Consider the following 14831-nt stretch of genomic DNA (forward strand, 5'->3'; position numbering starts at 1 on the left):
TGTTGATTCGAGGTGGGGCATTCAGTAGAGACAGAGTTGAATAGATAGAAAACTATGCTTTCATTCAGTAGAAGTCTCGGGCTTATACAGACATCTACCCAGAGAGCATTCTTTCTGAGAGTAGTAAGAAATTATAAATGGATTTGGGATGGTACATGACAGAGAGTGTAATATAACTCACCACTGTTATTGGACTGGGATGTCCTTCATCAACCAGAACACTATGGCCACGGTGAGTCTTTGGGCCCACTGGGGGGTGGGGAGACAGCACGGACATGTTTTTTTCTATAGACCATCTTGTGGGCTCTCCCTAAAATAAGAAAGTAATTTAACAAATCAATGCATAGTTAGAAAACTAGGTTAGGTTAGTGCCTACCAGATAAAAAAAATACTGTATGACTAGAGAAGTCCATGGTCATTACTTTCAAAATGTTCCTTCTGAGGTCTATCAGGATAGGCAGAAAAAGTCTCCACAGCTGTACTGGGGAGGTGGGTGTGTAGTGATAGGCAGGAAACTGAGTCTGCTTTATTCAAAGAAATAGGTACAAGAGCAGTGTATCCTCAGTTTTAGCAAAAGCATCCATTAATCTGCAGATCACTACACAAAGCAAAATGCTCCTCACTACTCTGATCAGTCGTAGAGAATACCAGAAAGTATTACTTTTCTACCTTAACAATTTATTAAATAGACAGGCAAGCATGGCTCAGCGATTGGGCGTCAACCTATGAACTACGAGCTCATGGTTCGATTCCCAGTCAGGGTACGTGTCTGGATTGTGGGCTCGATCCCCATGTGGGGCATGCAGGAGGCAGCCAATCAATGATTCTCTCTCATCATTGATGTTTCTACCTCTCTCTCCCTCCCCGTTCCTCTCTGAAATCAATAAAAATATATATTTTTAAATTATTAAATAATGCCCTAAGAAAAGGTTGTTTCCATGTTACATAAAAGAAGCCAAAACATACTAGTAGGTCTTTCACTAAGTGCAGCTCTAAAGTGAAAATTGTTACAAGTGCAAATCAGACAAGGAGGAACTGGAGTGTCTATCACAAATCTTCCAAAGCTGTAACCTGCCCATCTGTCTAGTTAGTGTGCCTGGCACACTGGGTGAGAGTGGATCTCACATCTCCTCAGGCAGCACTAATCCCTCTTTGTTTCCAGTAGCCATTTTTCTCCAACAACAGTTCACAGTGAATTATAGAATCTATAACTCAGTCCTTGATGTAGGACAATATTGGCAAAGTTGAATTAACCACAAATCTCTACACACTAACTCTCCTGATCTTGAAAAACTGGCCCATCTTCTGTTATTTAACAACAATTTTGTAACAAGATTATCTTTTGACCATGATAAAATAGAAAGATTTGAGTCTATCAGGCAAGAGGGAAACATTACTATTTTATATGGCAAGTCATTCTACAGAAGCTTTACAAATATTCATCAGTTTGAGAAATGTCTTAGGCCTCACATTTGTAATACCACACGGAAAATGAAGAACAACATGTAAGTTTGAATGGCTCAAGAAATTGAGTAAAATTGCCAACCTACATTGAAACCTTTCAAACATGCCTAATTGAATCTCTGGTCTCTTAATTCAAATTTATAAATTTCCTAAACTTACTTCAAAGAAGAATATCAAATATAAGAATAGAAAACAAACAGGAAATTTTGAAATACCTTGTACAAAATGTCTAAATCTTATGCTCTTGTTTGCTAAGGTAGATTTTTCCTACCACATATTCTCAAGGCTCACATTTGCATGAAAATGTACCATTGGATAATTCTTAGAATGCTCTGTTTTCCATCACATCAGAAACATCACCGTTTATTTTTACCTTCTTAAGACAAAAAACAAAAACAAAAATCCTTAGGCCTCTATCACATATCAGCCAAGAAAATACAAAAACTAAATTCCAGGTCTGAAAAGAATGTTTTCAAGTTTTTCTTTGAAAGTTATCAAGTTTTCTTCGTGCTTTATAAAACATTTTGCACGGGCAGCTCCTATTCTGTCATGCTCTTTTGTAATAATGGTGGCCAAGATTTAGGCTTGGAGAAACCATCATTTGACCTCAGCTATGAGTTATCCCAAAGTGCCCCAAGAAACAAGTAATAGCATCATTGGCTTCCAAAATCATAAAATAATATTATGAGATGAAAGAGAGTTATGTGGCTTCTTACCTTAAATCTCTGAATTCGCTCCTTTCTAGCTAAGGTTTCCAGTTTCTTTTTAATTTCAAGCTGATGGTAACGCTAAGCATACAGGAAAAATGGAGGAGAGATTCATATCAATTACAGCAACAATTTTTTAAAAGGAAAATAAGCCTACCAGCTAACCGAGTCTCAATTACCCCTCCTGTCATTGAGATGGAGAAGAATCACCTGCTTTAGTGTGCAAGTGGGAATATATATTGGTACAACCCTTTAGAAAGCCAATATAATATATCTCAGAAAGCCAATATCATATATCTCAGATATGTAAACGTGTCCCTTCCTTTTACCAATAAATTTCACTTCTAAAACTTAGGAGGAAATCTGAATTTTTTTTTTTGATATGCATAAGATACTATCTAAATGGCCCAAAGATACTATCTAAAAAGTTTTTGTTGCCTGGCCAGCATGGCTCAGTGGTTGAGCACCGACCTATGAACCAGGAATTTGAGGTTCAATTTCCCATCAGGGCACATGCCTAGATTGCAGGCTCAATCCCCATTGTGGGGTGTTCAGGAGGCAACCGATCAATGATTCTTTCACATCATTGATGTTTCTATCTCCCTCTACCTCTCCCTTCCTCTCTGAAATCAATAAAAATATATTTGAAATATATATATATAATATATATATATATAATATATATAATATATATAAAATAAAAGGGGTTTTTTTTGTTAGTAGTATTGTTCTCTTCAAAGCAAAAATTCAGAAGCACTATTAACCTTGAAGAGAATGGTTAAGTTTTGGGCACATCCATATAATGGAATAGAATATAATCATTAAAATAAAGTTATAAATATTTTGTTTCAAAAAAATAGAAAATACATGTAATACACAAAGTAAGGAGGATACAGAATTGCACAGAAATTTAATTTAATTTATCAAGTTCATATTTTGTGCCTGACCCCATGATGGGGGCGCATTTTGTGTACATCATCTCTTCTTGCTCTAATTGCAAAGCAGTCTTATTTTACAAAAGAAGACGCTGAGGCGGAGGATCATGAATTTTTCCTCAAATCACACAGTGGTTGAATTTTTGGTTGTGGTTGGGTTTTTGTTTTGTTTTGTTATTGTTTTTTATCTTTCACAAAACCATGGTCTTCTCAAAAAATAGCATGCTTTTATTAATGTATAAATATGAATAGAGACTAAAAGAAAAGGTGACTATGTAAACAGCAGTTATCTCTGAGAGGAGGCATTAATGTGGTTATTTTCCATTTTCAGACTTTCTTATGCTTTCCAATTTTTCTATAATATATTAGTCATGTAATCTGCGTATAATTTGGGTTGAAATTATTCAGACACATCTGAGAGCATTGTAAAGTGTTTTTCCTCTGTTCTTGAGCCCCTCCAGCTGCCCTGAGACTCTGCAGACTCAGTCATTCCCTACCTCAGCATCACACTTCCCTTTTCTGTCTCCCCTTTTCCTGTTCTCTCTCCCACTTCTCACCAAACTTGATTAGATTCTACATCAACCACTTTCCATCTTCCATTTATTTCCAACTCACCAAGGTCTCCCACTCTCACCACCCCTCATCACCACCACCCTTGGACCTGCTTTCACCAAGGCCACAACTGTCTTTGTCCTCTGGGTCAAAACCTAATTTCTTGTGTCCAGGTACCTATCTTACATAACCATTCTGCCACTTGTGAGAATCTCCTGGCTCTCAGGCATGTTTTTTCACCACTGGCAGGTTCTTTTCCAGCCTATGTTGTTGTTGTTCTTGATCTCCTGCAATGCACACCCCCCGCCAAGCTAGAAACCTCAGAATTCCCCTGGGCTCCTTCCTCACCCCCCCTCACTCAGCCAGTGCCAGTCTTCCTCCCTCTTCCCTGTCTCTGCAGACAGCTGCATCTCCCCAGTGTTTCAGCTACTGCTGTTAGCTCACACCCTTTGGCAACAGCTTCCTAATTGACCTCCCACCTCCAATCTTTTCCAGCTCATTAATCCATCTCCCACATTTTCAGCAACATCATCTTTCTAAAACAGCTCTGCTCATTTGTTTCAGTCTCCTGCTAAAAAATGTTTCATCGCCTCATCACCTATACTCCAAACCTAGTTTGGAATTGAAGGCTCTCCAGAAACTGGGCCCCAACTAATTGGAGAGCGTCTCGTCCTGCCACTCGTTCAACCAACCCACTGTGCTGTCTGTCTGGCCTCAGTGAGCTTTCCTTCCCATCCGCAATGTCCTTTCATATTTCTGTAACCTCACTCTCTGAAATGCCTTTTTCCTGGTTTCATGTGAGGTCTCGTTGTTTTCAAGGTCCAGTTCAAATAGCAGGACCTCTGTGCAGCGTCCTCTGACTCTCACAGAGGGAAGCCACCAATCCCTACTTTCCTGAGCTCAGTCTGTCCATTCCTTTCTTCTAGCATTTGATCACTTTCTACAGTGTTGGTTTTTTGTGTTTTTTTTTAATTATATCTTGCAGCTATACATCACAGAGCCTCATAATGATACATAGGTGAGCCTGATACATATTAATGTTTGTTGCATGAATGAATATTAACGGCACTAATTAGCAACAGCATCAGCTTAAACTAATTGTGGCAGTTTAGACAGAAATAGTCTATTTGTTAATTTATATATTATATTTTGTAATTATATATTATATATTACATTTTCACCATTTATTTAAGATATTTATTCCAAACTTTAAGAATTCACAAAGATGCTTAAATAATAGCATATTTACCAGTTATAATGTGCCAGTTATATGAAAGTTTGAAAAACCTCCAGGATCAAGGCTAATGTAGAACTTCGTGCCTACTGATTAAGTTTGAAACTAGGTATAGATTGATTTTACACAGTACTATTTTTTTAAGCATTAGTTATAGAATTGTATCTAATACTTTCATAAGCTAGTGGATTTAGGGGTCATAAAGAGTGATTATATGTAATTCATGCACATGATATAAGCACAAAATGAGTTCCTAAATTAACAGATCACATACATCTTAACTAAATACAACACTTGCTCAATATAATGGGAGCATAATTTTCAGTGGCACTAAACTTAGTAGTGGTTTACTGATGATTCTACAGTTGTTCATGAATGTTTACTGCACCCACAGGTCAATGGTTTTATGAGCCAAGTTTTCTGATTTATTGCTCTATGTTCAAGCCAAGAAGTGACATGCTTTTTCACAGAGATTAAAATGGTACTGATGCTTGAAACTACAAATTTCATGGTGCAAGGCTAAAATAATTTATCAAGTTAGCTAGATATCCTACTAAAAATGCCATGTCAGATTAAAAAGAAATGTTGTTGATTATAAGTCCATGCTGACCAATGTGGCCTAAAGTAGGAGGGACAGCAGATGTTTCAAAGCCTATTCCTTGAAATTTAGCATACGGCTGAGCTTCAGAGCCTTAAAAGAATAACAAATCTGAAATAATTCATGGCAGTGGAATTACTGATATTTAAACAGATGTCACTTTTTTTTAGCAAATGGAAATTGAGGTACAGATGGTGAGGGCGGTTTTGTTTTAGAGTAGCCATTATGGATTAGAAATCTACATTTGTTAAATTAAATATCACAAAGTATATAATGGTGTCCTATTTTCTCACACTGAAACGGAGAAAAGCTTACTTTAGTCTGTTGGCTGCTTGCTACCTAGAGAGAGAGCATTTCTCAGGTCCCCTTATTCCATTCGTTTTTAATGAAATACAAGAAGAATGTCTCTGCCTCGGGATACAGAAGTATTATTAATTATCACATTAGAAAATATCAGTTATAAAGAAAAGAGTAAATTCTTGTACCTCCATATCAAGGACCTTATGGAAAATAGCCTGGGCTAAGCACTCCCGGATATATTTTTGGTGATCCCTCTTCATGATATTTAGTTTGTATTCTTTTTCAGAAAGTATTCTTCCATTTCTTGTGATCTGTCATGAATAAATAAGACACACACAGAACTACAAAGCAGAAAATGTACTGTTAGTCACCAAACAGGGAGAGTTAGAGAGGCAATGTTTCCTAAGTCTAAAGGAGTATACTACTGTGGTTGATAAACTTTCACTTTTAATAAATATTTCATAAGGCAAAAAGGTGAGAAAGGCGGTCCTATATACCCACCACCATGAAAACACACACAGATGGTGCACTTGTTGTTTAAAGCAAGGTTTTCATTAGAGTAGCAACTTTCCCTTGATGGAACCCAGGTGTTCTTTTCATTTCTTTTTTTGCACGCATTGGGGAGGAAGTGTCGGGTGCTACCATGATACAATGAATAGGAGCAGTGATCACAGGACTGATGATCTCATAGGAAATTTACTTTGAAAGGCAAAACAGGTAAGCCACAGAAGCTCTCATCACTTGGTTTTTAAAATAATTGGCTTCATTACTTTGTCTTCACTCTGATTTTTCGTCTTCCACTCTCCAGCCCAGAATGGAATAGAATTTGTTGTGATTTCGATTTTTTTAGATGATGTAGTGCTGCAGATATGAAGTTATTCCAGATTGGTGTCTATTGGCAGCATTGCAAGTCCCAGGAACGGTAGCTTCTGTTTTTCATTTACAGTGACCCTTGAGAATAACATGGGGTTTAGAGGGTACCCACCCTCCCACAGTCAAAAATCTGCATGTAACTTTTGAATCCTCAAAAACATAATTGTCCTTCAGTATCTATGGGGAATTGGTTCCAGAAACCCTGATAATACCAAAATCCAGGGATGCTCAAGTTCCCTATGTAAAATGGGGTATATGAATGCATACAGTCAGCTTTCAGCATCCAAAGATCAAAAATAATACAGGTATTTATTGAAAAAAATCCACATGTAAGTGGACCCATGCAGTTCAAACCTGTGTCATGTGTTATTCAAGGGTCAAATATACTTGTTTTTCTTTTCTTTTAATCCTTCCTATGGCAACTTTTTTTTGTTTGTTTTTTTCTGTATGTTCTCTAAGCAAAGGGTGTTATTTTTTCTGGATTGTTCGTCTTCTTCCTTTCCACTTGTTTAAGCCTGCTCCTCTTTTCAGGTCTAACATGCACCCACATGTTTCTCAATTTTGATAATTGTAGTTTTTTTAGCACTGTTGTTGTAACATATTGAAGTGTTGTGATTAAGTTGTGCTACAAGCAATTGACTACTGATAATCTTTTTTATGAATGCATTTTCCAATGAAAGAAAGGAGTGTGGCTATAGGAAGTACGCTTGAGATTACAATTCAGTCACAATCTTTGAAGTGTGCTGTCCATGGGATATCATGTCATGTGCTCCAATTGGAAAAATAGATTGAGAATGTGCTACATTGCCTCTTCCCCTGCAGTTAACATGTGTCATTATTATCTCTCCCCTGGGAGTCATCTGATCTCTCTAACTAGATTGGAAGTTCCTACAGGGCAAATGCTCTTAAACTTGGACCTGCCTCAGATCACATAGAAGACAATTGAAAAACAGATTAGAAATTTTGATGGGGATTACATTTAATCTGTATATTGCTTTGGGTAATGTGGCCATTTTAATTTGATACAGCCACAGTGGAAAATAGTATGGAAGTTCCTCAAAAATTAAGAATGGTGTTACCATATCAGCAATCCCTTTTCTGGGTATCTTCCTGAAACATTTGAAAACATGTATTCGCAAAGATACATGCACCCCTATGGTTCATTGCAGCATTATTCACCATGGCTAAGACATGGAAACAACCAAAGTGTCCTTCAACAGATAATTGGTATAGAGAAGATGTGGTACATATATACAATGGAATACTTCTCAGTCATAAAAAGAAAAGATGAAATATTGCCATTTGTGACAACCTGGATGGATCTTGAGAATGTTATGCTAAGTGAAATAAGTCAAATGGAAAAAAATTAAGAACCATATGATTTCACTCATATGTGGGATATAAAACTGAAAGTAACAAACAAACAAACAAGAAAATCAAACAAAAGCTCATAGACATAGACAACAGCATGGTAGTTACCAGAAGGAAAGTGGGGTGAGGGGAGATAGAAGAGGGTAAATAAATGGTGATAGAAGGAGACTTGACTTTGGTGGTGAATGCACAATTCACATGATGTATTATAGAATTGTACACTTGAAACCTACTTAACTTTATTAACCAATGTCACCCCCAATAAATTTAACTTTTAAAAAACTAATTGATTGGCCTCACCCCATTAACTTCTGACTCAATCAGTCTGGGGTGGGGCTCTAAAATTTGCATTTTCTACCAAGTTCCCAGGTGATTGCTGATTCAGGGACTATATTTGAAAGACTACTCTAGAGAAAGAGCTGTATCTTCCTTACTTGAGTTGCCATGCACATAACCAATGTTCAATTTAGTGCTTGTTAATGATGTAAGTAAATACCAAGTCCTTCCTATTTACACATGAAGCTCACATATTGTTATCCAAAGAAGTAATGTTACTAGTAACCACAATAATTACAGCCATGTATTACACATCTCTCCTTGCCACAACAGTCCTGAGGGCTGGGTATCATCATCTTTATTTTACCATTGAGGAAGCTGAAGCTGATAAAGCTAAGTGATTTGCTCAAGTCTATGTCTTGTAAATGACAGCCAACTTCCAGCAGGATCTGTCTGATAACAAAGCCACTGGAGGCAAAAAGCTAGCTCTCTGGGACCTACCAGCCAGAGTGCCAAGCACATAAACAATTAGAACCGCAATGCATGTCCTTTCAATACCATAGCAATAATAGTTAAGGAAAACCACTGTGTTTTAAGAAGGTAAATTGCACAACTCTTCAGTCCTACTTTCTATACCCACACCCATTTCTTTCTATGGAAAGCTATCGTACTTTTTACTGGCTTTGCATTACATTTAGAGGAATGGGATTTTTGTGTGTGTGTGTGGAAATGATAGTTTGGGAGCTAGCAAAATACATTAATGTATCCATAAACCACCTAGAAGATGAAACTGTTTTTAAAAATTCAAAGAGAAATTTGAGCTGTTTGTGTCTTCCACAGCAGATTCTGTGATGGTTGAAAACAATGTACTTTTTCCCAAAGACAGTCAAGTCCTCTCCACCCTTCATCCTTAATAGTTCTTGGCCCATAGACTGTGTTCAATAAATGTGTTGAATAAATGAATGAATAGACAAAGTGAAATATGCTGTTAAAAACTCAGGGGTTTTCCTGTGATTTATAAGTTGCCTTAGCAGTCATTGTGACCTCCTTTCCTATCTTTTGAAAAACAACCTCAACAAGTTAAATCAGAGCTTTGCAAAGGAAGCAATTTTTCTGAAATGGGGGTCAGGGTAGATGTCCCTAATTAGTTCAAAGAGAAAACCAGGAAAGGGAGAGAATTGATGGACTTAATGAAACAATAGGGCAGGTAGAGCGTAAACCAAAGCTTACCAGCCCTGATCTGAAGAGATGCCGCTTTATCCTTGTGTTGTTAAAATATCCAGTCAGGTGTTTGTCAGTAAGACTATTATATGCGGCAAGTAACCTGAAACAGAAAAAATGAAACCATTAAGGTTTTATGAAATGCTGCTTGATAACCAAGGCAATTCTTGACTTTCTCATTCCCCAACTGTGCATAATCTCACTCAGCCAGCCAGCCAGCCAGCCACGTGTGCATGTAATAAACAGGTACTATTGAGCACCTACTGTTGTCTAGGTTTTAAGACAAGAACTGGAAGACAGTCCTGATGTTTATCCTGAAGACAAGTATGAAAATCAGACATGAACAATTAGATTGGTGTAAAATATCCAACAATAGAAATATGTAAAAAGTCACGGGACACAGAACACCAACTCCAGTTGTCAGGGATGTCCTCAAGGAGGAAGCCTGGTGGAGAAGACGGGGGTCCTTCAGAGGACGCTTCATTCTCCTGTTACACCCTAAACCCTAACTCACACTTACCTGTACTTCCTCAACACGTTCTCTCGTGTCTTCTGGACCCAACGCACAGTCCCGCCGTTGCAAAGGGCTTTCCCTTGCCTGTTGGCTGGTGGCCGCCACCTGTGATGCACAAGCATCTCTTCTCCCAGGAAACGTTTCCTGACACACACACACAGGGTGTGCTACCCTACCTCCTGCTCCACTCCCCTGCACCCCTGAGTTGCATTACCTATCACACAATATGTTATAGTTTATTTCTTAGTCACTTCTGCTAGATTTCAAGGCCAGGATGGTGTGCTATTCTTGGTATTCCTGTTGGTGTTATTTACTGTGTACTTAATAATGACGTGTTCAATAAATGAAGGCACAATTTTGTTTGGGACTTATTCTTACTGATATAAATTTCTATCTAAGTTTAAGCTCAGCAGTTTAAACTTAATTACCTCATATATATCCAGACAATTTCATTAATTCCAGAACCCGCCAAAAAATTATTGATCACTTTTGATTTTTAGGGTCCTCCATCTTAAGAGTTAAAAGAAGACAAACTGGTTCCTTGACTCCATGCTCTACCTCGGAGGATGGTCAATTTAAGACTGTAAGGAAAAGTTTGTAGCTATTTTTATTAGTTTTAACCTATAGTTTATTAAATATTACTACCTGACAAAAGCACATACACATATATACTTCCATGTATACATGTATGCAAATATGTGCACCCACACATATACATATATAAACATGAGTGCATGTATATATAGAGACCGAGACAGAAATAGACAGAGAAAGAGAACACAAGCCTAAATACAGCCCTAACATAAAGCTGTCTTTAAAAAATACATATCCTATTACCTGTAACAAAGATTTACAATTTGTACATTTTACAAGCAGCTGATCCTTAACTTATTCCAATACCAGAACAGGGACTCATGTAGAGAGTCAAGTAGATGTCATTAGCAACCCTTTTATTTAGCTGTTTGCACTGCCTTAATTACATGGAGATGGCATTGTGACCTTTTCCTATCTCTTTCCTCTTTAGCGCTCATCTCGGCAAAGTTCCGTACTGTCAAATGGTAAGGAAATTTTAATTTTGTGCACAAAAGAGACTGAAAGGCAGTTACAAAGCCCAGAAGCCAAGGTGCCACGTGAGGGTTGCAGACAGATGAACCAGTGTGGAAACCATTATTTCACTGGGTTTATGTAAAAAGACAACCCAAGGGCTCCAGTAATGCATATACAAAACGAGCGCCGATAATGCTTTGAAACCATCTTTTAAATGAACTGTCTTGGTCTCCTATAGTTCATCAAAGGTTTCCTGTCTCCAAAAGGTCAGCATCGTATCCCTTACCCTTTCTGAATCTCAGAATATCTCTTCAGCAACTCATTTCAGAAAGGTGAGCAGGTGTCTCTCAGTCCTAACAATCATGATTCCACAGGTCACAGATTCTTCAGATAAATCATTAGACTGATATCACACACAGCCTTTTGTCTGTTTGCTCAGCCCCACCTGTGTTGGTTTTTTTTAATAAATGGTTTTGGAATAGCTGTGAGTGCTAAAACCCTGATTATATGAAGTAGAGTCCAAAAGATGGGATAACATGGACCTCAATTTCCCTACTGACTGAGAAAATATGCCCTTCTTTTAATCCACCCTTTGTAACTTTTAAAAATATTTAGGTGCTAATAAAAGCGCTTAGCCAGCTTTGGCACCCACCTCATTTCAATTCTACTCTCTCAGGCTCTTACTAAATGAATATGTATGCATAACACCCCTCCACTCTTACAGGTCAAATGGATCCAGTTCAATTGAAACCTTTGCACACACCTGTTTTCATACCTTTCCCAATTTAGGAACGATTAAGCATTCAGGTCGGGATGCCATTTGCAAAGCAACTCTTTCCATGACTATCATCACATGATTTGAGGAATAACTACCTGGATCTACCCAGGCATCATTCCTTTATCATACAATGCCTAAATTATTTTTTTAAATATATTTCTATTGATTTCAGAGAGAAAGGGAGCAAGAGAGAGATAGAAACATCAATGATGAGAGAGAATCATCACTGACTCCTGCACATCTCCTACCGGGGATCGAGCCGGCAAACCCAGACGTATGGACTGACCGGGAATCAAACCATGACCTCCTGGTTCATACGTTGATGCTCAACCACTGAGCCATGCTGGCAGGGCAATGCCTGAATTATTTTTAACTGTAACTTTAAATAAATGAATTGTTTGATAAGAAGAGTAAATTATATACAGATTTAGTGAAATGGTTGTTACAGACTGTTTGTCCCTGCTCTCCCACTCCTAAATTTCCATGTTGAAATTCTAACCACAATGTAGTGGTATTAGGAGGTGAGGCCTATGGGAGATGATTAGGTCTTGAGATCAGAGCCTCATGACTGGGGTTATTGCCCTTTTCAAAGAGACCCTGTAGAACCCCCTTGTTCCTTCCTCTATGAGAAATGGCCATCAAGAAAAGGGCTATCTATGAACCATGTAAGGGGGCGATTCCTATCAGACCCTGAGTCTTATAGCACCTTAACCTTGAATTTGCCAGCTGCTAGAACTGTGAGGAACAGGTTGTTTAGGCCACGCAGCCTATGGTATTCTGTTTTAGCAGCAGGGACAGACTAGGACAGTAGTCCATACAAACATTTCCACCGTGTCCATGTAAACATCATGCTTATCCTGACTATCAAACCTCCTTCACAGGAGATGGTAATACTTCACAGTACCGTGGTCTGTCTGACCCTTTCCAGTTGCTCTGCTTCATGTGGCTGGGTACAGGCTTGAAGCCTCCCTTGCTTTTATTCGGTTACAAGAGCTTCACTGACCCAGTCACAAACTTAGAGCTGCTTCTGCCTTTGTCCTCTCCATTCACTGCCACTGTTTGTCTTCCTCCCACCCTCCACTCTTTTCTTTGCTTTCTTGCCCTCAGTGGCCCACTGAAGTACCTCGTCCTGGGCCTGGTGATTGTGCTGCTTCTTGGGCTCTCCACTTCCCCTGTAAGTCACTTTCAAATCTGTTGTCAAAGCTGGACTTCTTGGTCACACTGCCTCAGTCCTATGATCCTCTCTTGCTCCCCTCGGTAGGATCAAGGACTGTGCTAGTTACTCAAAGGCCATGCTATTCACACGGAGTCCCACAGCATACTGGCCAGACCAGTCTAACTGGTCAATGGGATGGACAGGATTATTTACTCACCACCCCCCATCCCCCTGCCCTCCCCACTCCCCACCCCACCCCCATTTGCTGGGTGGAGAATGACCCACTTTCTGGCTCAATGCCTGGAGAAAAGTCCTCCGGGAAACAAATACACACCCACACCCTGTGGCACCAGAGGGTTAGAGTTGTGGCTGCTGAGTCACTGGGGGTGCTGCCTTCCCAGCTGCAGCCTCTCAATACTCAGTCCTGAACACCCTGCCCCCCACCGTGTTGAATGTCTAAATGGGGCTTCTGAAGTAATGAAGTCGCGATTCCTATCAGACCCTCCATCTGCCCGCACAGAGAGTGTATCTATCCCATAAAAACCCCAGTGACTAGGGGAGGCACTGCAATATTACTCATCACAAAAGTTTCTTGAGTACCGTTTTTTTATTATTATTATTTCTTAAAGTATTACAAAGAGTATTACACATGTCTCCTTTTTTCCCCCCTGACATTCCCCCGGCTTCCCCCACCCCCCAGTGTCTTGTGTCCATTAGTTAATCTCATATGCATGCATATAAGTCCTTTGGTTGATCTCCTACTACCCCCAACCCTCCCCAGGGTTCCCACTGTAGTTTGACATTTTGCTCAATGCTGCTCTGCCTCTGTATCCATTTTTGTTCATTAGTCTATAATGTTTCTTATTATCCACAAATGAGTGAGTTCATGTGGTATTTCTCTCAGCTTCCCAGGGGCCGTCTCAGTCTCACAGGGGCCATCTCAGCCTCACAGGGGCCATCCCAGCCTCACAGGGGCCGTTTCAGCCTCACAGGGGCCGCCTCAACCTCACAGGGGCCGTTTCAACCTCACCGGGGCTGTTGTAGGCTCACCGGGGCTGTCTCAACCTCACCGGGGCTGATTCAGCCTCACCAGGGCTGTTTCAGCCTCACCAGGGCTGTTTCAACCTCACCGGGGCCATTTCAGCCTCACTGGGGCTGTTTCAACCTCACTGGGACCGTCTCGACCTCACAGGGGCCGTCTCAACTTCATAGGGGTTGAGTACTGTTTTCACGACATGTGATGAGGCACTGGGACTGCAAGATGGCACAGATCCTTCACTAAAGAGCCCCAGTCCAGTGGGGAGTTGTGCATGTGCAGACAGAGAGAGTGTGTGTGCACTTGATTTCTTCCTGTGTTAGAGGCCAATTCATTCATAAATGGTTACTGAGTGTCTGAGTGGCCCAATATCAGTCCCCATCCCACTCTGCACATCACAAACCACTTTCACACACAAACTCTTACTTGTTTTCTTCTAGGTTCCTGCAATGTGAATACCTATTACATATCTTCTACCTTCCTAAAATGGAAAAGCTCCAAAACAAGATTATTGCCAAATGTTAAGTCCATCCTAGGAAAACCTAGGGTTAAGGTGTCATGGGCACACTAATAGAGGAATTCTGCAGCCTTCTCTCCCAGCAATGCCTGGCCCCACACTGTCTGCCCTTGTGGAGGGCGAGGCTTGCAGTGGTTCAGACTCCAGCTCCAGTTTGTTAACGTAAAAAAAACCATTGAAACCTGTAAAGAATTTTTGTGAGTTTATTTGAGCCAAACTGTTGACATATGCCAGGAAGCAGAACCTCAGTGA

General features: G+C 39.7%; 1 protein-coding gene across 1 annotated transcript in view; it reads right to left on the reverse strand.

The window, feature by feature from the left end:
* Positions 1-14831, reverse strand: part of ERICH3 (glutamate rich 3) — a 99895-nt gene that overhangs the window by 67490 nt on the left and 17574 nt on the right. Inside the window, exons 2-5 of the mRNA XM_036352773.1 lie at positions 9541-9634; positions 5976-6101; positions 2181-2252; positions 182-310 (exon numbers count right to left, since the gene is read on the reverse strand). Coding sequence (XP_036208666.1) covers positions 182-310; positions 2181-2252; positions 5976-6101; positions 9541-9634 — 421 coding nt within the window. The remainder of the gene's footprint in view (positions 1-181; positions 311-2180; positions 2253-5975; positions 6102-9540; positions 9635-14831) is intronic.

This window comes from Myotis myotis, unplaced genomic scaffold, assembly GCF_014108235.1.
Source record: "Myotis myotis isolate mMyoMyo1 unplaced genomic scaffold, mMyoMyo1.p scaffold_m19_p_2, whole genome shotgun sequence".
Taxonomy (NCBI): Eukaryota; Metazoa; Chordata; class Mammalia; order Chiroptera; family Vespertilionidae; genus Myotis; species Myotis myotis.